The 22616-nt window shown below is 43.3% G+C and overlaps 2 protein-coding genes across 5 annotated transcripts in view; both read right to left on the bottom strand.

Moving 5' to 3' along the window:
• Nucleotides 1-8758: 8758 nt before the first annotated feature.
• Nucleotides 8759-12409, bottom strand: LEPROT (leptin receptor overlapping transcript). Its single transcript, NM_001303172.1, is given in 4 exon segments — nucleotides 8759-9824; nucleotides 11050-11236; nucleotides 12023-12098; nucleotides 12275-12409. Coding segments are annotated over 4 exon segments (396 nt in total). The 5' UTR covers nucleotides 12291-12409; the 3' UTR covers nucleotides 8759-9707.
• A 1088-nt stretch (nucleotides 12410-13497) lies between these two features.
• The window catches only part of DNAJC6 (DnaJ heat shock protein family (Hsp40) member C6), a 39294-nt gene continuing 30175 nt past the window's right edge, over nucleotides 13498-22616 (bottom strand). For 3 of the 4 annotated variants that reach the window (XM_085232352.1, XM_085232353.1, XM_085232350.1), the window contains 7 exons: nucleotides 22419-22571; nucleotides 20851-20919; nucleotides 20182-20316; nucleotides 18342-18599; nucleotides 17844-17989; nucleotides 16157-16333; nucleotides 13498-15760 (listed from right to left, as the gene is read on the bottom strand). In XM_085232352.1, coding sequence (XP_085088478.1) covers nucleotides 15659-15760; nucleotides 16157-16333; nucleotides 17844-17989; nucleotides 18342-18599; nucleotides 20182-20316; nucleotides 20851-20919; nucleotides 22419-22571 — 1040 coding nt within the window. In that variant the 3' untranslated portion in view covers nucleotides 13498-15658. The remainder of the gene's footprint in view (nucleotides 15761-16156; nucleotides 16334-17843; nucleotides 17990-18341; nucleotides 18600-20181; nucleotides 20317-20850; nucleotides 20920-22418; nucleotides 22572-22616) is intronic. The other variant, XM_085232351.1, reaches the window with a different exon arrangement.

The raw sequence follows: 22616 nt of genomic DNA, 5'->3' as shown, positions 1-22616 counted from the left end.
TGAGTAGCCAATAGTTTTGGAAGAAAATCAGAAGCGCAGAGTGGACGAAAAAAAATAAAAAAGGGAATGGGTGGATCCCTTTCCATGCTGATATGTTGACATTCTGCATGAGTTGCTTTCTAGGCAAATAATAATGTACGAGAAGGAAGGAACAGCATGGAGAAAAAAAAAAAAAACAGTATCAAAACAGTGTGTGGTGGGAAGATAGGGAAAAGGAGGCTAGGAAGGGCCAGATACAGGAAGAAGGTAGGACAATAAGCAGATGGATCCCACCAGGGCAGAAATGTGTACAGATAATCCTGGCACAGAGGAGGTGCGAATGAAGAGTATGGGATTCTGATAAGAGGGGAAGGGTAAAGAGGAAGGCAGAGCCACAGCGAAAGCAGAGCATGATGTCCTCATGAAGGGGCTCATGCTGCCAGCAGGAGCAGTGCTAAGCCCTTGCACTTCAGGCTGGTGAGAGCTCTTCTGCCAGCGACAGAGGATTTTGTACATTTTGCCCTCCATAGCAAAAACTGGAGCACTAGGAGGCAGGCACCAAGCCAGCAGGCACTGAATCAGACAGCTGTTTCCTATTGTAAACCCAGGCCGCAGTGCAGACAAGGCTCAGAGTACACTGATACATGGAGGCCTTGGGGAGAGAGATGATCTGTATGGCCCGTTTCATTCCCATAGGAAACATTCCCTCAGCCAGCATTACCTCTCTTTGCCAAGTGCTCTTGCTTCTGCATGAGGAGGTATAGACTAAGTCTCTGCTGATGCTGCTGGAGAAGATGAGAGGAATAGGCAGCAGAGTCAGCCTTCTTATGCTGGTTTCCACTGGGAAGGATCCACGCAAATACTGATGAACCTAAAAATCTGGATCACAAGGAATCGTTGCGAGTCCTTCCACACAGAGACAGAAGCACTGTGCTAGGTACAGACCAGACAGGGCTGTCTTTACAAAACTAGGTTAAAGCAAAAGAGGAGATCCAGTGACAGAACACACTCTGATCTTTCTCTGTCTGAACACTCTCAGTCCTTTGTTTTGCACATTAAAGGTACTCTGTGTCTCCAAACATTGAGATTCTCCCTTACTGATCAGGTATTTTAACCAAAAGATCTCCACTTGAAGCGTGCCAAATGCAGGTCTAATTTGATTATTCACTTCAGACGGGTTTTCCCTTCAGAAAGGTCACATTTAATGCAGCATTGTTCCATCACCCATTTAACTGTAGGACATGAAATGGCTGATGCTGCAGCACACATGGGTCACCCCAGCTAGCACCAGTTACCTTTTCCTCCTCACTGCTCACTTTTCATTTCCACCATTCCACTTTCTTTGTCATTGGGTTAAAGAGAGAGAAAACAGGCTACTGAGAACTAAAACTAACTCCAAAAGGGTTGGTTTGGGGCAGGAAGTTTTGATGTTTAGAAGTGAACAGAACAGCCTAAATCTAGTTGCCACACTCCATCTCTGAGTGAAAACACAGCAATAACAAATGGCCTATTTCTGCAATTTAAAAGTTTTCAGAAAGCCAAGGAAATGCTATCGAGTTAATGCGATTATTGAAAGCGCTGCAGGAAAACACACACTGACTGACCTCATAACGAGTTTACCTACAGACTTCCTCATTACCTGTGCATTACCAAAGAGATTTAGTGCCAAGAATACAATTAGCTTCGCTGACTCCTAATTCTTTACACTGTAACACAGCAGAGAGATACACAATAAAACAGCCACTTGAGCGTCAGACAGGCAGATGGACAGATGATGAGTCTGCCCTCGATGGACTTACACAAAGCCTTTTACAAAGAGTCAGAAAGTTCAGGATCTGCTTGTAAGTGAGCCACACAAATCAGCTTTATGGTTATTTCTGTCTATTGGTGTAATTACTCTTTGCTTTCTCCAAAGCCACCTAGAAGCTTCTGCTAAACCAGCTGTACTGGGATAGAACCAATGAAATGCATTGTGATTGAGTGATTATTAGCCCTGTTCAGCAATACTGGATTTATCTTACTTTTATATCTGCTCAAAAAAGTACATTTCTCAAGAGAATGTGCTAATTTCTCTGGCAACAAGAGCTCAGTCTCAAGGCGACCCACGTATCTGTTCTGCTTTGTTTTAGTGAATATAAGATTGGCTCTGGATGTGCACTACATCCCAAGGGACCTCCTGGGGAATTAACTTTGTCGTTCTAACCAAGCTCTCTGGTTCATTAGCACATCTGAAACAGGACTGACTGAACTAGATAGCATTCTGTAACTCAACACAAACCATTATGTGCAACTCTCAGATACCAATCACACAAATTAGTCACCCAAACTATCTCTGTATTAAAGAAGTAGCCATCTCAGGCCACTTGCCTGCCTTGCTTTCCATCTTATTAATGCCACCCATACATCAGTGTTTGTTAAGTATTTCTGAATATGCAACTCCCTCTTGGCACGGCTGTCTTCTTGTGATTCCCAAAGTTGACAACAGCTCAGTCCCACCAGAGCAGGGAAGCAAGAACTGGCTGTAATTGCTGGCTGTGGGAGTACAGCATTCACTCCCATATTCCAGAGAAACTGGAAATGCCAGCAATCACAGGGAGGGTTGCTTTGGGTTGGTTTTATTTGTTAATGAACCACATGGAGCTGGGCCCACATGTAGGTCACGGTTAAATGAGGGATCTGGGGGCTTCTGGGCAACCCCAAGGGACAGGATGAAGGCTGGAGCCAGGACAGGCTCCAACACAGCCCTTTTGGAGCTGGGACCTTCTGCCTTCCTTGTGGGGCTGGACCCTGTGGGATAAGGGCCAAACAGACTAATAATTCTCTTCTAAATAGGGAGAGGAACGGACGCCTGCATTGCTTCTTAGGTATGTGAAGGAGTTTGAACCATCTGAATCCTAAATGAGGCTATTTGCTGAATTCTAATTAACTTTACACACTTAGGAGACTCTACCAGAAAGACTGTATGTTTTGAAAAGATTGTTTCTAATTAATTTGTCTAGCTATTTTAAAAGCCTTGCAAACAAATGTGTTCTGCTATAGATTTTGATTAAACAGCAAAATATTGGTTAAGAATGCAGTCTTCCTTGATAAGATAGTATATTCTTTGAATAGAAGAAATAGCATGCTCTGGACTGCCTAAGGTATGTTATTTTGTATAATTTGATTCAAAAGTTAGAAGTCACTTTCTGCATGCATGGTACATATGCTACATTTCCTAGTATTTTAAAATTAAACTAGGAGCAAAGTTCCCCTTCAAAATGTATTAAATGAGAAATCATTTTATTATCATGTGCTTGACTTTAAACATCTTGACCCCTCATTGCAAACTCCAGCACTCACACTATCAGAAAAAGCAGAACATCAAAGAAAGACCAGTTGTGCAGAGTGACACAAGCTGTGTTACTGAAAACAAGGACAAGCTGTGAAATCCTCTCCTGGAATAAAGTGCCCTCTGTTGAAACACAGGCATATGGATTCTGTACCAACATTACCCACGTACCCTGTGTAGTGCAGCCAGAAGCAACAAACACTCCAACAAGATGGACAATGTATTTGAGGGAAGTGACTCATGAGCTCCCTCCCAGGTTCCCTTCGACATTAAGGCTTCAGCATCTAACAGCATCAGCCCTCTTGGATCCTGGCTTCCTTGCCCCACTGACCCAAATAGCAAATTCCCACCAGCTTCAAAAAGGGACGACTTGGTCAGCAGCCATAGGTTACAACTACTGCAGCTTTTGTTTTTATGTTGTGCAAAGGCTGTTTTTTTTTTTAGATGGAGAGCTGGTGACAAAGGCCCCTATTATATTGTGAAATACCAGTCTCAGGCAGGAATTAAATGAATAACAAAATCACAAGCCCAATTTAAATAGTCAAAACAAAGGGTAAGCAAAACATATAAATGTCATGATCAATCCTCTTATTTCAAGCATATGCTTTGTGGAGCATGATAAATACCGTTTTAACTTCTCTCCAAATCCTCTAGCAAACAAACATCCAAGCACAGCGTCATTTCTTCATGATGATTGGGAAAATTAAAGCAACTGTGCCAGCATGCTGGAAAAAGCAGCTCAAAGCAAGTGATAAAACCAAATGCACCGACATGGATGGCCTCAGCTGACCTCCTCCCCTGCAGACACCAACATCCGCCGTCACCTCCCGCTCTGTGTGAGCCTCAGCACTCACTAAGAGACCCTTACTCTCCACCAGGAGGGTTGCTGTAAGCACTTACTCTTACTTCTTCATTTTAATAATAGACAACAACATTATAACCACGTTTCGTAGGAAGGCAACCTTCCTAAAGGCAAAGACTCTGAAGTGAGATTATATCCTGTTTGATTATGCACAGTTATGTTAATCATACATAAAATACTGCAATAAGCAAAGCCACAGTTGTAGTCTCACTACGAAAACAACCCTCCATTTCACCTAAGAGTTAGGGTGGAAGGAGAGCATGTCTCCATACTCCCCTAAGAGGCCCTCTAGGTACTGGGACAGCAAGAAGAATGCTGTCTGCACACGCAGACCAGGACTGATCCCCTCGTGGTGGAGGAAGCAGGGAGCAACCAACCAGAACATTCAAACTGAGCTATTAGAAATATTGGTCAGCATGTAGAACTCGTCTAAGGAGAGCACTGATTTCAAAACACCTCCAGCTGAACTCTGAGCCCTGGGACATACACAGCTGGAACCAATGTTTTGAAAAGAACTCCCAAGAAAAGAGGCACAGCTAAAATAAACCTCACCATAAAGAGCAAAAGCAAAACAAAAAGCAAGGGATAAATACCGGATAAATACCAGGCCAATGGAGAAAATGTTTCTTTAGGAGTGTCCAGTTGATCTTTAAAATGTAATCACAACTCAGCAGTTAATGCTTCCTTCCATATTTCATCACTCTCCCCTGTGAAGCTCTCAAGTACATACAGTCACGTATTTGCAGGGACCACTTAAACAAATCAATTAGTCGTTAGTACCTGGTGTGCATCCAGCCTAATGAAATAGGTTTCTCATCCATTAACATACAGCAGAAACAATCCCTGCAGAGTAAATGATGCAGTATCTTAAAAGCAGCGTTAACAACTGAGATCAGAGTTAAAGAGATCATTTCAGAGCTTTACATAGTTTTACATATTAACAGTAACAGCCTGCGTTAGCAGGACAAGTTTAGTTAACTCCTGGGTGCTGATGAGCTTAGATTTACTTCATGGAAGTAAAGCCTGTTTAAGATTTTAGAAAGTTACCCAAAGACATAACTATTAGGAAGCTTACAAGCTTAAGAGACTGAACTAAATGTAAAAATCAGTGCAAGATTCTTCTGCATCTCATTTTAATTTGCCATCTAAGTTGACGAGGAACAGCTGTCTGAGCAGCTACAAAAACAAAGGTGGGAGAGGTAGGAAACTTGTTAAGCTATATCCTCCTATATCATAGTACGCAGCAAATCCAAAAGTAGGTTAAGCAAAGCTCTTCAGGAAGCAAGTCCCCTGGTTCAAAACATAGAGCTGTAAGGTTGCTCTGTAAGTAGCGATTGAGTTGGGTGAAGCACCACAGAATAGCAGTCCCAAGTATTTGTTCTGCAAAACAGCACACTGCCAGCAGCTAACATGCAAAGTACAAGCGTGCTCATCTTCTCGAAAGCTTAGATGCCAGAATTACTGCAAACAAGAAACATCAGCTACTCAGAATCCAGATGCCACAGCTTACCTCTCCCGATGGTGGGTGCTTTAACAAATTGGATTAAATTAACTGAGCAGGCTCATTTTCCCAAGCAGTGGTAGGATCAAGATCACACACTTAATGCGGTCACCCACTGACCTACAGGAGAATTGACCTAGGAAGAAAAGTGCTCTGATGCCCTCTGCATCCCTGCTTCCACCAGTGCTGATGGATGCATCTAAATCTGGAGAGGAGGTTAAGTACAAGCTCACAGAATCACCACATACAGGAAACATGTAACAGCTTTCAGGCTAAGTGATAACACACTGGCCTGCTTGAACACTGCCTCTACAATGCATTCTAATGGAGGCCATAAAACTAACTGACCCTGTTGCAATTAGATCGTGGCTTCTGAGATTTGTTCACAGAATGGCTGGGGGTGGAAGGGACTTCTAGAGGTCATTTGGCCCAAAGCCCTGCTCGACCAAAGCTGTAAGGAGCTGATTGCCCAGGACCACATCCAGTTTCTAAATACCTCCAAAATGCAGTGCTCCACAGCCTCTCCTGGCAATCCACTGTGCTTTAATCTCACTGATCAGCCATCCTGATGACCCAGAAGCCAGGTACCAAAATCTCTGCAGAACCAATGGCCACAAGGCACTTCCCACGCATCTCCAGAAAAAACATGAAGGGGATCTGGGGGCAAGATAGTCCCCAAGCACCACTGTGCCCGAGGATCTGCTTGAAAGCTCTATTTCACCAGTTAGGGAACACCAACACCAAGAGATATCTGAACAGCTCGTTAGCAGCACCCATGTCTGACAGCCACAGCACCATTGTGAAAGCATTGGAGACGCTGTTTCTGTGTCCTTCCTCTTCTTACAGGAGAGCTTTATTTTTTGTCAGCTCTTCAAATTTAAGAAAGACAAATACTTGAGCATCGGGTATGTTTACTCAGTTTTATTAGACAATTCAAGAAGAAAAGCAGGATATGTTTTAATACTTCATCTCAAGAACCTGGCAAACACAGAAAAGCAAGAATAGTGTTTACAAAAGTTACAAAAACTGCACTGCATAGTGACTTACAGAAAATGTGATTAATTGGCAAGACAGATTTATAAAAATGCAATAACAGCTTTTCAGTTGATTATGAAAATGGTATATCCGTGTTATATGCATTCACAAAATCAGCATAGTGTTGAAATTAAGGCACTTTGGATATATGGTATTCCATAAAGAAAACAATTTCAGAGAAACCACAGTAAATGACTACTGACAGGTAGTGACAGCACGCCCAGTACTGGCCATCAGAGCACCAGGTTGGTGTGAATGTATGAAGCTCTCGGTAAAAACAAGCAAACAAAAACCCAAGTGCATTGAGAAGGTTTTTTGACCCTCTTAAACGCTGAACTCATTCAAGCAAATTTGCTTCTAAAGGAGGTCAAAGAAGAATTTCATTATTTAAACACCATTAAATATGATTTTAAATGTTAAACAACTTAAAACAAACATCCATGGTGAAAACTGCACGAAGTTCACATTAAGTATTAGTGCACACAGCTGCTTCTGAAGTCTTCACTTTCTTCCTTCAGTATCTCCCTGCCACAGCAACAGCCAAAGGAAAAGAGTGCAATGGAATAGTTTTCCAGGGAGAAGGCCTCCTCAACGCTACACCAAAATTTCCAGCCCTCCTTTTCACTTTAGATTGTCACATGTTTACTGCCTGCATCCCAATAGGATCCCAATCCTTATCTGTCATGCACGTGCTATTTACTAATAGATGGAGAACGGATTCTACAATGACTATTACTTATATTAAAGCAAATCTCATGTGAGCTTTTTTTTCTTTACTCCACCTGTCTCAAAAGCAAAACTTGAGTGGTAACTGGGTAGCTTTACAGACTTCTATTGCAGCCTTCAGTACACAAATTCTGAGGAGTGAAAACGTTCAAGAAGCTAACGCTGCGAGCACAAGCAGTGCTTTAGCTGGAGTTAAATGGAATGTTTACCAAAACTTCAGATATGTGCAGGATCAGGCACTTCAGCTGTATATCACTGATGTTTTACTTCACCAACTTGAATTAAAAGTGTCATAGAAAAGGAGAAAAAAGTGAATTCTTCACAAAAAAAAAAAAATCAAAGCAGGACCTCTGTAGAAACTATGTTTACTCTAAATAATTCAGCTACTAATTAGAACAACAGTACTTTACAAATCAGCCATATATGGCACATTTCACTTAAAGTCAGACAACCTGCTCACAGCATCTTAACAAGCATATTCCTGCTGTGTCTGCAATGAAGCACCAGCATCCAGAAGAAAACCTGTGCTGTAACATTAACTCTTCTTTGGCAGGATTGACATTGCAGACACTTCAGTATCAGCTCCAGCTATTCAGCATTCCTCGACACTGAAGTGTTCACCTTACACACATCCGAAGTTTAAGTTTAAAATACGTAATTAGCAGTTTTCTATCTAATCAAATACTAGAATTATTTGCCAAGATAGTCTACATTTGAATGATACTACATTACTCGGACCACAGAGTGACTTCTGTATCCTTTTAGCAGGGCCCTGAGCATGGAAAAAAGGCAGAGTATGAGTGCTCACATAGCATTCGTTAATTTGTTAACCTTTGCTCTGCACAGCAACCCACAGGACACCATTCTGCAGTACACTGGTAATAAGAGTTTGGACAACAGTGCAAGTACTCTCATACAACCTAGTGGGCAAAAGGTATTGTCTCAGGGAAGCTGCCACATCTTGCAGAGTTGGTTCTGTCACCTCCTTACAGAAGTCCCTCACAGCCGCGCTGGGTCCCAGCAGTCAGCCACGAAGTAACACAGATTATAGAACATGCATTTGCCCCCTGCTAATCCGAAGAAGTCTCAATAATAAAACATCCTGCACAGGAAATTGGTTTCTTACTTCATAGAACAGGAATCTCTATGTCAATTTCCCCAGGTAAGAATGAAACCAACACGTCTCTTCCTTTGCCACTCTGCAGATTACTGAAGTGTCCTCTAGAGTTAGGGTTGTGCCAGAATGCATTTTTATAAAATTACCTGCCTCCATCAATCAAAGGCTTCAGCAAGTCAAAACAGTAATAAAGTTAACTTTTATAAATGAGATTATGAGAATGTTTACTAGGATAATGCCATCATAAAAATATAGTGTTTTAATCTAACAATCTTACAGCCAAAAAATAGCAGTTTGAATAAGTAAGTTACCAAAGCAATGAGAACAGAGGAGATAAGTCCTGCCCAGCAGAACACTAACTTCCTTGTAATTCAGGCACTTCACACACAGGAATACAGAGCTGTATGCTGTCTTGTGACTGTAAGTGTCCTGAGAGTAGTTTCTTCCTCTATGAGCCTTCATGAGAGAAGTAATGTCAACTCTGAGCATTAAAACACTAGACTATTCCCAAAATACATCCACAGTCATTAAGTTGAAGAGTGACAAAACTGGCATATCTTAGGGAGAAGAAAGAATGTAGATTCTAAGTGAACACCATCAATTTTTAACCAGGGTTTTCTCTCTCTTTCATTAGGTAGTAAGAGTTGGCATATGCTACGTTTGTTTTTGTTATCAAAGGAAACAATTAGAATTACAATTACTCATGTGGAAAGCAAGTACTCATTCATCCTTAATCAGAGCAGAAAGACAATCAAGGTAAGCAACAGTAAGCAGGATAATCTTTATATTGATCTACTTTAATTATATGGTTTTTGGAAAAATAGTAGACATGCTGATCGATATCTCATGTATCAGTGAGTAGAGCAGAAGTTAATGCACATATATTGAAAAACGAGTAAAAACAGTTTATGTTTTTGCAAACTTATTTGTGGACAGATTTGCAATGGCGATCCCAACTTTTACTGAATACAGTAAGAGTGCTGTCACAGGGATCTTTCCCCTTTGGCTGACACATTTTTAAAAAGCACGTTAGGATGTGATAATGTCAAACTGCATACATATGCACACACATTTGTAGTAATGTATACACACAGACACACACATACAGCATACATATGGTGACATACGCTGAAAACGTTACCAGCATCAGAGCGAGGTCCTACCACTGCTCCCAGCTAAAGTCATCTCCTCTACCAAACACAAGAAAAAAGCCTAAAATAGTAAGGAAAATGACTGCATTGCCAGCCAGCACCAGACCACAGGCTCCCCATTTGATCTGAAATGCAAGGAAACGAAACAAACAAAGCAGTTCTTAAACATTCATCCAAGCCAGTTATTTATATGCATTAGATAAACTAAATGAAATACTACAGAAAGCAAGAAGAAAAAGGACAAACAACAAATACTACAATTTATAGTACTAATCACTCAATTAGCAACTACTCATATAATCCAAGACTTCAACAGACAGGCTAATAATTCTATATTTTAGAGCAAAATGATTACCTTGCCATACAAGTCGCTACAGCGGACCTAAATCACAAAAGCCCACTGAGATTAGTGCTTTATTTTAACTACTATGCATAAAAATAAAAGATTGTTTTCAAATAAATGCCAGTAACAAGCACAGAAAACAGCACCTGGCCTTAAAGGTAAACAGCTTTCTGCAGCTATCGACCTGCCCACATAAGTCTACCCTAATAAACATTTACTCTTAAGACACAGACGTGAATTCGAGTTCCCTCTTGTGGTCACTTCTGGTTCTGCCTATTATCAGGCCCACAATAGACTCGATGTGGGGTTAATTGTGCATCACAAATTAAATTAAAACTAAGCAGATGAAGCTTAAGCAAAACAATAAGGCCAAAGGGAGAAAAACAAACTAGAACAACAATTAAAAAAAACAATAACATCTCATTGGGCAGTTTGGGAGACAGGACAAAGGAGTTCTTTGCCTTGGAAACGAACGTGACAGAAATCTCACCACTGAAGAGCAGTTCAGAAAGCAAAGAGAAAAGAAGCTAGCAGAGATTTCCTCAGATTTGAGGGGACAAAGCATGAACTTGGGAAATGCTTTGAAAACCAGGAGGACAGTTCTGGAAGTTTGGCCTTTTTGCAGTTAACTGATAATACACTCCAGTCACCAAGTTTCCAGCATCCTAAATGGAGAAAGCAGATATTCTGAGATAAAAATAAAGATGGTGCAAGAAGCACTGCATGAGCTGATGACAGAGAAGGGTGTGAGATGGAGGAGGAGAGAATATATCTTGCACTGGACCACAGCAAAACCAGAAGCAAACTTTTTAGTCATGCAAGTCATTTGTTTAGTCAAAAAGCACCATAAGCAACTTTCCAGCAGTGATTGTTTTCGTCAGAATCCGCGAACATCACAAGGAAAGTAAAGGGAGGATTTACAAACAAAAGCAGCTCACCTGGCTCAGAAAGAAACAACAGCACACTTAAAGCCTACACTCAGGAAGTGCCTCCTTATGAGAACTCACCGCTTCGACCCGTGCGAGGATGATGGGGAAGCCAAAAGCAGAAACAACAATTCCAGTCGTGAAGAAGTACGCCAGTTCCCTGCAGGCACTGCTGGCTGCATCGCTGTCGTCACTTACTCTTCTTGCAATGAAGTGGGGAATGGGGCAGATGAAGTAAAATATTAAGACAAACATAGGCCAGTAAACACTGACGGGGGGAAAAAAAAAAAAAGAAATGTATCAGTTTAAATGAATTTCCTCGTTAGGAAAAGTAATGACAGTAGCCCTACTCTGTGATTTGAGAAGCGGATTCAGTGATTTAAGCCCAAGCTTTCAACAGGAGGGTGCTCCCCTGGCTTCACAGAGAAGGGAAGCTCTCTCCCACAACCAGATTACGTATTTCACATTTAGCATCACCTCCCTGACTCAGCTCACACTGTCACCTCACAAAACCTACAACCATCAGTTAGAGGAGACATAAAGGGCAGAACTGGAACCAAACGAGAGGAATCCCAGCCTGGAAACAAGGCAGCTCTGAAGGCACACCCTGGCACAGATGTGTGTGTCAGCACTCCCTGCAGCTTCACCTGCACTGAACCGCAGAATCCTTTGAGTTTGAATAGACCCTGAAAGGCCACCTGGTCCAACCCCCTCAGGATGAACAGAGTCACCTACAGCTCGAGCTGGCTGCTCAGAGTTTTTGAGAAGCAACAAACATCGCAGTGCTGTGGCAAGTACAAAGCAAAAGGAATTGCACGAGACTAAGAACGACCGCTTAGCAAGCAGGCCTTCGTCACCTTGAGGAAGCGCAGCACTGACTTCAGTCATTTTTATGGAAACACGGGTGCAAGCTGAAAAGGGGTTATTTGACCACAACAAAGCGTCGGGACAACGGCTGGAAGGCAGACACCGAGCGGAGCTCGGCGCCCGACTGACGAGAGCGGCAGCTCGCTCAGCAGGCAGGAGGGAGGCTCGGCACACGCAGCCCGCTCACCCGTAGTACTCCAGGGCGCAGCCCAGCATGAGGAACGTCAGGCCGATGGCTCCGCTGAAGGACAGCCCCACGAGAGCTGCAAAGCACAAGGCAGGCGGTGAGGAGTTTACCGGCCCCGCTAAGGGAAAGGGAAACGCGACCAGGCCGTCGTGCCCGCCGGTAGGCAGGGAGCGGCTCAGAGCTGCCGGGAGCGGCTCGGCGGAACCCTCAGCAGCCCGGAGCCGCCGGACGGGGCTCGGCAGCGCTCGGTACCTTTGATACCCGCCATGTTTCCGGCGGGCCGGGCGGCAGCTGCTCCGCTTCTCAGCGCCCCGAACGACGCCCGGCTGAGGTGGCGGCGCGAGACTTCCGGCCCTTAGCCTCACCCCCCTGCTGGAGCACGTGATCGGATGCCTTAAAGGGGCCGCACCGCCACGGAGGAAACTCCCCGACTCCCCCCTCACCCCGGGAAGGGGCGGTGCGCCCTTTAAGGCGGGAGGCGGGAAGCAGCTGAGCCGCGAGGTCCCGTCGCCATGGTGACGGGGCGGTGTGCGCTGCTCCCGCCGGGCGGCTGCGTGACGCCGGTGTACGAGCGCTGTGTGTGCCTCTAAGACGTACGCATCGCTGCAGCTGCAACAGGCACCTCCAATCAGTCACCACCACTTTGGAGGCTGCTCCTGAAAAGCCCTATTTTTAACCTAAAAAACGGGCCCGGCTGGCTGCATCTCCCCCTCGTTTGTGCTGGGCCGCGGCACGGTGCACACATCGCACACACCTTCAGGGCTTTGGGGCTCCACCACACGAAGGCGAAGCTTTGGCCCAAGAGCCACAGCCTTGAAGGACGATTTTTGCAAAGCCTTTGGGATCCACATCCCCACAGGGCTTTCCTCCCTGCAGCTCCTGCCTCAGCTACCACCCCTTTCACTGCACGGCCGGTCTGGAAAAAAAAACAAAAAAACAAAAAAACACCTAGAGAATGTGAGCACCAACTTACATCTACTGCCAGCAAATGTCTCATTTGGGCCTACAATAAATAGCTTGATTAAAAAAAAACAAACCCAAAATGCAGAAAGAGTAACTTTTTGTGCTTCACTAGGGGTATTTATCTTAAGCCATAAAGACTGCATCTTTTCCCATTGGAGCTTTTCTCGGAGTTAAACCCCAAACTGTTCTTCCCATCTCCTGAAGGAAGAGAAGTTGGGTTCTCCATTTAGCTTGTTTGCTGCTGAGGAAAATCAAGGCTCTAGAAACAAGGACAGTTGCCGCAAGCAAGTGGTTCCTGGTCACCTGCATGGCTGCACCAGCTCCCACCCAGCCCTAAGCCACAGGAACAGAGAGGTGTGGATCACACACAGCAGGCAGTGCAGAAGAAAAGGAGTCTCCACCCAGTGCTAAGGGAAGCGTTGTTTCTCCAGCATTCACGGAGAAACCACCCTGACCTGTGCTGAAAGCAGGAAGGCAGAGTTCCCCCACCCCTCACAAGCACAAAACGTACGTGAGTGTTCATTTCAGCTTTTTAATGTATATACAAATGTTTTAGACCAGTCACAATTTCATTGAGTATATACTGTATTTACAAAAATTACAATAATTTAGTCAAACAGTAAACCTGAACATTGATAACCTCTGTCACTACCAGATATGACAAGAATTTTTTTTTTTAGTTAACTATTTTGATATACATACGTCCTAATACTTTCATGCACCCATAAAAACATTAGGGATGAAGTAATCAAAGTTTAAGTGGGATAGGGTTTCTTTGGGTAGATAAAGTTTAATGATGGGTTTGCATTTTGTGAACGTATGAGTATCCAGAGTTGTTTGCCATGACAAACCTGATACAAAGCTAACATAGTTTTCATTATTAAAAAAAAAAAAAAAGTACATTATAGTAATGAGATCCTTTTTATTATATAGGCATAGGTCACAATATCTACAAATGTGAATGAGAAACAATAAACCAACAAATCACAGGAACATGATTCACATTCCAGTTATCTCTTTAAATAAGACAAGCACATACTGGATCAAAACATTAATAAATAACATCCAGTTTGTTACTATTATCTTAAGGTCTTTTATATAAAAGGAGACCTATGTGTTGGTTTCACATTTTCAAGTAATGGTAGTAAATAATGGACCAATACAACAAAAGGATGACTTTTATACAGAAAGCAATGTACTTTGACACTCTGTCTTTGCAGTAAAAGTTTTGCCACTTGAAAATTTAAGTGCAACAACAAGTGGATTGTCTTTAAAAACCACCAGCTTTAATGACTCGCATCAGATGGCAACCTGTTCCTCAAGCAGCAAATACAAATAATTTGCTGCTTATCCTCTCAATGCATCTGCCTTCCAAAGCTCAAATACAATTGTTGGTAAACAAACTGCTAGCTTCAGTGATTCTACAAAAGGAGAAAGTCAGATTTGGGGTGAAGATCATAACTTGTTTTGAACTAGGAAAGATGCTTCAGCATCAAAGATATTTCATTACGATATTATTGCTTTGGTCCATAATAAACTTCTAAGATAATTAATCTGCGCAATTTACCTCAAAAATCAGACCTGGCCCACAGATGTCTGCATGACAGCTTGTACACCGTGGTCTGAAAAGAGAAGTTGCAATGGGTTGCATTTTGCCAGGAGCCTTTGCCAAGTGCTCTGGAGCTGATAAAGGCATAGAGGTGATGCAGGTGGGCTGGAAAAAGTCTTCTGAATCCTCAGGAGGAGAGCTGTTACCTATAGACTAGGAAGTTTCTAAAAATTTGCAGTAGAGTTTTAGCTTATTGGTATTGTCTGTTGTTTGATGGATTCAAACTACTGATGAGAACTTCATGGGAAATGTAGCACATGCTCATTCTTCCCTTGTACTAAGGTAGAACCACTCTTCCCCCTCAGATCACTATTTCCCCAGAACTGCTGTTTAACAAACCATCAAGGTGCTGTTTAACATCAATTACTTGCTGTTTGCTTTAAAGACACTTACTCCATGATGCTGAGGAATTTTTTCCACACATTTCACTGCTGGACTGTGAGGTGAACTACAGTATTAATGCATAAAGCAGCAGTAAGCTGCCACACTGATCTACCCAGGCTTCAGCTTTATCTCTACTCAGGCATACTATGCTTTATGAGCAACTAAGCAGCAAATGGTGACTGTTAGAAGTGTGCCTAAACCACATCTGAGCACTTAAATTTGATGAAGTTTGATCCAAACCTAGGAAGAAAATACATCAAAGTCTGGGCTTCACCACCAGTTACAGAACTCAAGTGAAGTGTTGCCATATCACATTTCACACACACAAAAAAAAGTAGGAAATTCACCGGCTACACTGTGTCAGAGACAGAACAATCCCACCTTTTCTCAGAATGTCTTCTCTCTCACCCCACTGGAATCCAAAGAGGAAAAAAAAAGGTACAAGGAACTGTAGCCCTGTGGCTCTCAGATGACAAGCCAGATGGCTAGAGTTCCTTTTGAGCTCAGGATTCTTGAAACAAGCGTAAGGAAACCTTTCTCTTGTTCTTCATGATAAGTATTAGGCTCTTTGTTTTCTGAAACTTCTGAATTTCCAGCCAGAGTTTGGTTGATCTGTGACATTTGTGACAAGAGACTATACAAGCACTAGCACAGGTCTGTAGTGGAGACTGAGAAAGTACCTAATACAAGGGTTTCTGTCCTTGGCTTTCAAATTCTGACCAGGCATCATTTAACTCCATAAATATCATCTTTGCATATTGTTCGTATGGCTGCCCAGTAGCCTGGAACAAAAACAGAAACAAGGGTATCACATCTAAGGAGACTACCAGCAGAAGACCTCTGTGCAGCTAGATTCTCAAACACATCTCGTTCACTTTCCACAAATGGTTTTCACTTATTCTTTGATGAGAAAAAAAAACACTGTTGAGGGTTGCTGACTTTGTAAACAGCTTAACAGTTTTCTGGCTCTTCAGCCTTTCTGCTCCCTAGAGCTGACAGAGTGACAGAGCAAAGAGATGCAGCCCCAAGAGGACTAAAAGCTTTAACCAAGGCTGGAACGCTTCTACACATTTGTTTGTGTGCCAATACATTGGGCAATCACATTTAACGCTTCATAATTAACCTTAATTTTGAGAACAGTGACAGTTTCTGATCAGTGTGAACTAGGAAGCCCTTACCTTGTCAGGATGAACGACAAGCACTGCCCGTCGGTAGACCTTCTTCACTTGCTCTGGAGTTACAAGATCTGCCATGCTAACAGGTTTCCACTTGGTCTCCCCTGCCCATAGCACAGTATGCATTGTGGACAGCAGGGCTCTTATATTTCTCTCCTTTCCTTCAATCCACTCCAGGATCTGAGGAGAAAAACGTGAACCTCCATTTATGCTTTACATTAGATATTCCAGGAGGAAAAGGTTTCTGTATTTGAATAGCAATGACTCCAAGGAACATCTCATATTTCTTTCCAAGCTTCAGAAAGCCTTTGGGAGATATTCATAAAAGATATTTGTCAGTCTGTACTTTGTCTTTAATTTTTATATCACCACTTGAAAGCCAAGACAGCCACAGCCAAAAATACTGCCAAAAATACTGAGTTGGGCCACTCCTAAGAACACTTTGAACAACCATTACACGGAATAGTCAAAAGATAAATGAAATGATTAACTGCGTGGATCTTCAGCAGGCTTAATTGCATACCTAAAAATAATCCTGACTGAAACTCTGCTGTGGAGGCATATCTTTAGAAGCCTTAGCTCTAGACATCCACAAAAGACACATACAGAAGCTTAGCTTCAATATAAAACCTTTTAACCTTTAAATCAGAAGCCTCAGTTCTCTCCATGAGCCTTTTTTTCCACTTGTAATTCAGCAGCCAAACAAAGCAGTAGGTACCCTACTTCCCTAGATGATGTCCCCCTCAGTGGTGGCCATCTTAGCCCACAGCCGCAGTTACGATTTGTGGCTTACTATTCCTCCCGTAGAGTGGGACAGAATGCATTTCCTTCCCTTTGTGACATATCTGTAGTTCAGCAATTTATTCAGGAGAGATGTGAGAATTCCAAAGTAGGTAAGATTAATGAGACAGAGGTTTCGTTCAATTAGCTGTGCCTGCTCACCAGAGCTGGAGTGACATGGCGTCCCAGCAGCCATGACAGTAACACTGAGCAAGCCACTGCTGTTTTCTAGTTTAGGACAGAAATATATCCTTGGAGTTCTAATTGCATTCCAAAGGATGTTCACATCTTCAGGAAACGTGTGAAAATGCATTACATGAGCAAACAGCAGGAAGCTCTCACTTTCTGCCCCAAGACAATCTCATTTTGGGGGCTAAGTCCCTCATTTGGTCAAAGCCTGGGTTTGGTTGAAGGACAGGAAGAGATGTTTGCTGCTCTCTTATCTGGCCTCTTTCTTGGAACACAGGGTGTTATGTTGTTGTTTTTTAATATATTTTTAGAAAACTGTTCTTTTCCCAAGTGGTATCTCTCATTTTGATGACCTAGTGGAATTTTTTCCAGGTGTTCTCCAACACCTGCAGTCTCTGACTTTGTTTTTCAGGTCACGCTAGCTCATTCCTACCTGGGATGCAAATGGGGAGCAGAGCAGTGCCTGATGCCATCAAGTTTAGACACCTACTTTATGGAAAACAAGCACGAGAGATACCATGTGGTGCAGGGGATCCTGCAGTGCTGTGGAGGATGTGTACTAGAACAGAGCACAGCTTTCTGGCACTAGATGGTCTTTCCATTTGCTCAGATGCCTCTCACACGTAGGAAGGCCAGTGACTTACTGCCCACCTCTGCCTTTCAGGGAGTGTTCAAGAGCATCCAGAATGACAGTAAGAGCATAAACAAGAGTGTTGCTTACTTTCAGTTTTTCAGGGTCCATCTCCTTAGCCATTTCTTCTTTTCTCATCTCAGCTATTGTTTTGGGTCCCTTCTTGTCCTTATGAGCATTAAAACCTTGACCAGATAACAGATCTTCGAAATCTGCAGACACTTTTGGTTTTGAATCTTAAAAAACAAGAACAAGTTGTTCTCACAGTACAAACTTATTTAACACTGCTTCCCTACCCAAGCAACTCCCCACATCACTTATAACAATCTCCCACTGATTATGAGTATGCAGGCTCTCACAAAAGAGGTATAAGTTAATGCTACATTTGAATTATTATTATTATCAAATCCCATTTGTAATCCAGGATTTCCTAGATATTAGCATGCTTCAGAGTCTAGAACAGGAAACCAGTGTTGAACTTTGAACACCATCAGCATGACTTGCTCACCAGCCTCCAACCTGCTTCGGTGCATTAAAGCAATATCACAAAGAGCCAACCTTTTAGACGCTGAATTCTGAAATGCTTACCAGCATTAGCTGGTCCTTTTCCACGTTCATTTTGCGCTCCTGGCATTGCTGAGAAACTCACGTTGTAGTTGGGCTTGTTCTGGGGTGAGGCATGGGGCATGCCTGGCTGGGCCTTGGGCTGTGCCTGCTGCCAGCCATAGCCAGCTCCCTGCTGCCAGCTGCTGCCCATGGGCTGCGGAGAGGGCTTCTGGGGTGAGGGGGGGAATCCTCCGCCCATACCCGTCGGCGTGGTTGGTTTACTGGCAAATGAAGGGCCACCTGCACAGCGAGGGGAAAGGAGCAATGGTGTGCATTAGCAAACAGAGCAATGACTCGCCTTCTGGCCAGGGAATCTCAACAAAAACTTCCAAGGAGCTGGCTTCTACTTTCAGCTTTGCCACAAACTTACTTTTGCAACATCAAGCAAAGCCCTTCAACTTTCCTGCCTCTGCTCTGCAAGCTGCATAAAAGCAAGCACCTGCCTCTGGAGCAGCAGTTTGGTGGGATAAAGCAGGAAAAGCATTGTGCAGCTAGCTGGGAACCACAGCTATGTGCCATAACCTGCTCTAGGGAACCTGCTTTAGGTGGGGTTGGATTGGGAAATATCCAGAGGACACTTCCAACTTCTGCCACTCTGTTACAGAGCTTCTGTGTTACAGTGGCACTATCAAGTCGGCGCATGTTGAAATGGTTCCTCACTATGCTGTGCTGAGGTGGTATTATCCTACAGTCATGTGTTTCAGAGCTTCTTACTCCAGAGGACGGCCCTCAGACATAGTTTGTGGTGGGTGATATTCAGCATTAATGTTTTATTACTTGAGATTAATATCCACACTCAACTTTGAGCTCTGAAACATATCACGGAAAGTGGGTCAAGTGCTATTGATTTAGTTAAGAACAACAACAATGTGGTTAAATATCCTGTGGATGCCAAATCGTTTGTTTTTGAACTCCGTAGCTGTGCTGCAGAATCCATGCTTTAAAAGCACATCCATGGCTCTGACATGAGTCTTGGCACTCGTTTTATTTTGCTCCTGCAGAGCAGCCAGTGATCCAGCAGAGGGAACTGGAAACCTAACTCCAGAACCATGCTGGTACTGACGCAAAGGAGAAAACAAACATCAGATAAAACCACAACGGCTTGCAAAGAGCTGAGGGCAGTGACAAAGGGAAGAAAAATCTATTTACCAGTCAGAGGAGCTGACATGCTGGCTTTTAAGGAAAACTTAAGACATTTGTCAGGACTGCTTTGGGGCTGAGGGTTTGCTGACAGTTCTGAGATAGAACAAGGAGAAAACGCACGTCTGAGAGCCAAGCAAACAGTCCTTCATAGCCAGGTGCAAACGAAAATGGGTTCAGATCCCACCTTCCAACAGTACAGCAAATTGGAGGCAGATTAGCGAGGAACCACAGGTTTCCTCACAAAGGAGGAAAGTGGGCCAAATCTATAAGGATGAAACAATTCCTTAAGGACCCCCACAGCTATCAAGAGCCAGAGCCTGTTCCCAGGCACAGCTCCAAGGTCTGCAGCAACCGTTCTGCACTTGGACTTAAACACAGCAGCATCTTTAGCCAGAAACAGTTGATGCAGATGAGACAGAGGTTTCACTTTGCAATCCACACAGCCTACAAGGTCCAAATTGGTGCTGGCATGCACAGTTGTTGGGTTTTTTTAATGGAAGATCAGTAAAAGTACAGATCTGTGAAAATTTACAGAGAATCAAGCAGGAGGGAATGCTTGAAAGTGGCATGCAGCTAGGTTGGGAGAGCCCATAGAGCTCTGTCACATATCAGGTTGTTCATCCTATCTCTCTAAACCAGGGGTAGCTGGTTACTTCTTTATTTTGTAGGGGATGCAAACCTGCTAAACTTGCTCCAAGAGTCCCCAGGTCAGCAAATGGATCCAGTGTTTGGGGTTTAGGCTGATGAGTGGGAGTGCTATGGAGGGATCCTGTAGGACTGGTGGCAGCCGACTTACTTCCCATACCTAGGCCACCTTAAAGATAAGAAGGGGAAAAAAAAAGAAAAAATAGCTATATTTTTATTCTTATTTTAGTTGAGCACAGCTCTTACCCAAGGTTTAGTTACATAATGTTACAAGACTGATGTTAAAATTAAGTGTATTATTGTCAGGCTCCTAAGCCGTCTCAATTCAGCGTTGGCCCAGACTACTTGCACTCCCACTCACAATTAGGCTCAGCAACAAGAACATTCCCCAGACTGTCTGCAGCGGCAGAGTAATTATGATAAATGGATATATTTTAAGAACTGGAAGCCTTCGGGAAGCAAGTTTTGGTAGGACACACATACCCTCCCAAGAGCAGAAGGAATCGTATTATAATTTAGCTGTATTGTAGGAACATAGAGCATTTCTCAGGTCCTTCTCTTGGCTCCTCAATGGGATGAAGCACAAGCACATACCACTCCTAGCACCTGTCCCACCTCAGACCCTGATCTTTTGAGGAAGGAAACAGATCTCAGGGCTCACTGAGGCTTTTTCATTAAGTGTTCTGAGCTTTTCAATACATACCTGGTTTGCTGGGCCAGTCCCAGCCACCTGAAACATCTGGCTGTATGGAAACTGTTGGTGTGCTAGAAGCTAAGCAGAATGGCTATGTATAAATATTTCAGAGTAATACAGCGAAGACAACATAATCATAGAATCATTCAGGTTGGAAAAGCCCTCCAAGTTCTCCAGTCCCAACCCCAGCCCACCTCCTCTATGCCCACTGCCCAGTGCCACATCCCCACAGCTCTGGAACACCCCCAGGGATTGTGACCCTCCCATCCATCCCCAGTGCCTCACTGATCTCTAGAGAAGACATTTCTCCTAATAGCCAACGCAAACCTCCCCGGTAATCCAGCATCTGGAAAGGGTAGGGGGCAAGGAGAGGACTGATAGCACAGGGCTGTGTCCATCTATCATTTTCTAATTAGAAATGAATTTCTGCCCTACAAAGGGCATTACAAATTTTTCCATTTATTTCTGATCTCATACTGTACAGACGTTAGTAGGGCAGGACATAGATTTACAGTCTTTGTTTTATGGCAGCTTTGGTCAGAGGCTTTATATACATATTTATAAAACCTTATCACCAGAATAATGTGGGGTTTTGTGTTTCTGAATGCATCTCAACCCAAGGAAATGTTCTATATGCAAAGGGCAAGGATGGAAAACACAGACACAGCAAAACAGCCTCCACATATAGAGACAATAAAGAAGTCTTTGCTTTAGCCCTATCAAACAAAGTCTGTACATCTATCCAGTTCACCCTGCCAGCTTTTCATTATACACAGCATTAGCAGTGTCACTTAATACCTCATCATGCTGGGATATCATTTAAATTTCTTTCATTAGTGCAGCCAGCTCCAAGTGTGACCCAAAGGTCTTATTCACAGAAGTAATACCCAGTGCCTGAGTCTGGCAAAGCAAGGATGTAAGCAGTTCCAGCAGCAGACCAGTTCCCTCCTATGTCACTCTGACTTTCCAGGGAGACCGTGCCACCCAAGGGATGTGTGTTAGACAGTGAGACGCAAAGGAATTAGTATCTGAATGTGTTTTATAGAAGGTTATGATATTGCATTTTGGCACAGGGAGAGAAAGGGACAACTAAGGGACATTTTTTTTAAACAAAGGGAGAGACTAAAAGAGTCGGATTTAACTGAATGTGGCCAGAATTAATATCAGATCTTAAGAAATCAGATACCTCTAACCAAAATCACCAAAAGATGGGTGTTTTCTTTAGCAGGCATAATATGCTGTGCTCTATTTAGCTCAATTAATGGCAGTTTGTTCAAAGTAGACCTCATAACCACAGGAATATGCGGGCAGACATTCTTCATGGTCTCTTTCCTCATGTATACAAACAGCTTATTAATTAAGTATACGACTTGAGCAAAACAAGTCTCATCGTACCACACTTCAACTGATGAACATACTTTAAGTCTAGAGACAAAAAGCTCTTTCCTGTTTAGTGGGGTCTGTGTGGTTTAGAGTCATTTCATGGTAAGCGCCACTTTGCACTTAACGGCTCCATCAGATGTAAAAGCAGCATTTTGTGTTTGCTCAAATTCACTGGAACAGCCTCGCTTTCTTACCCATGTGGAAGGGATCGCTGTGCACAGTTGGTGAAGGACTTCTTGTTGCCTGAAGGAAAGGATCACCGGGGACATTTGATGAACTGAGAAAGGAACCCAGGAGGTCTGGACCACCTTGCTTAGGGCTGCTTCCAAATGGATCAAAGGCAGATGCTGGAAGACATTTTTGAGAACTCTAAATCACCAACTTGTACAGTG

The sequence above is a fragment of the Meleagris gallopavo genome, chromosome 10 (assembly GCF_905368555.1).
Source record: "Meleagris gallopavo chromosome 10, MGAL_WU_HG_1.1, whole genome shotgun sequence".
Lineage (NCBI taxonomy): Eukaryota > Metazoa > Chordata > Aves > Galliformes > Phasianidae > Meleagris > Meleagris gallopavo.
The sequence above is the reverse complement of the archived record's forward strand: the minus strand, read 5'-3'. Positions and strand labels throughout refer to the sequence as shown.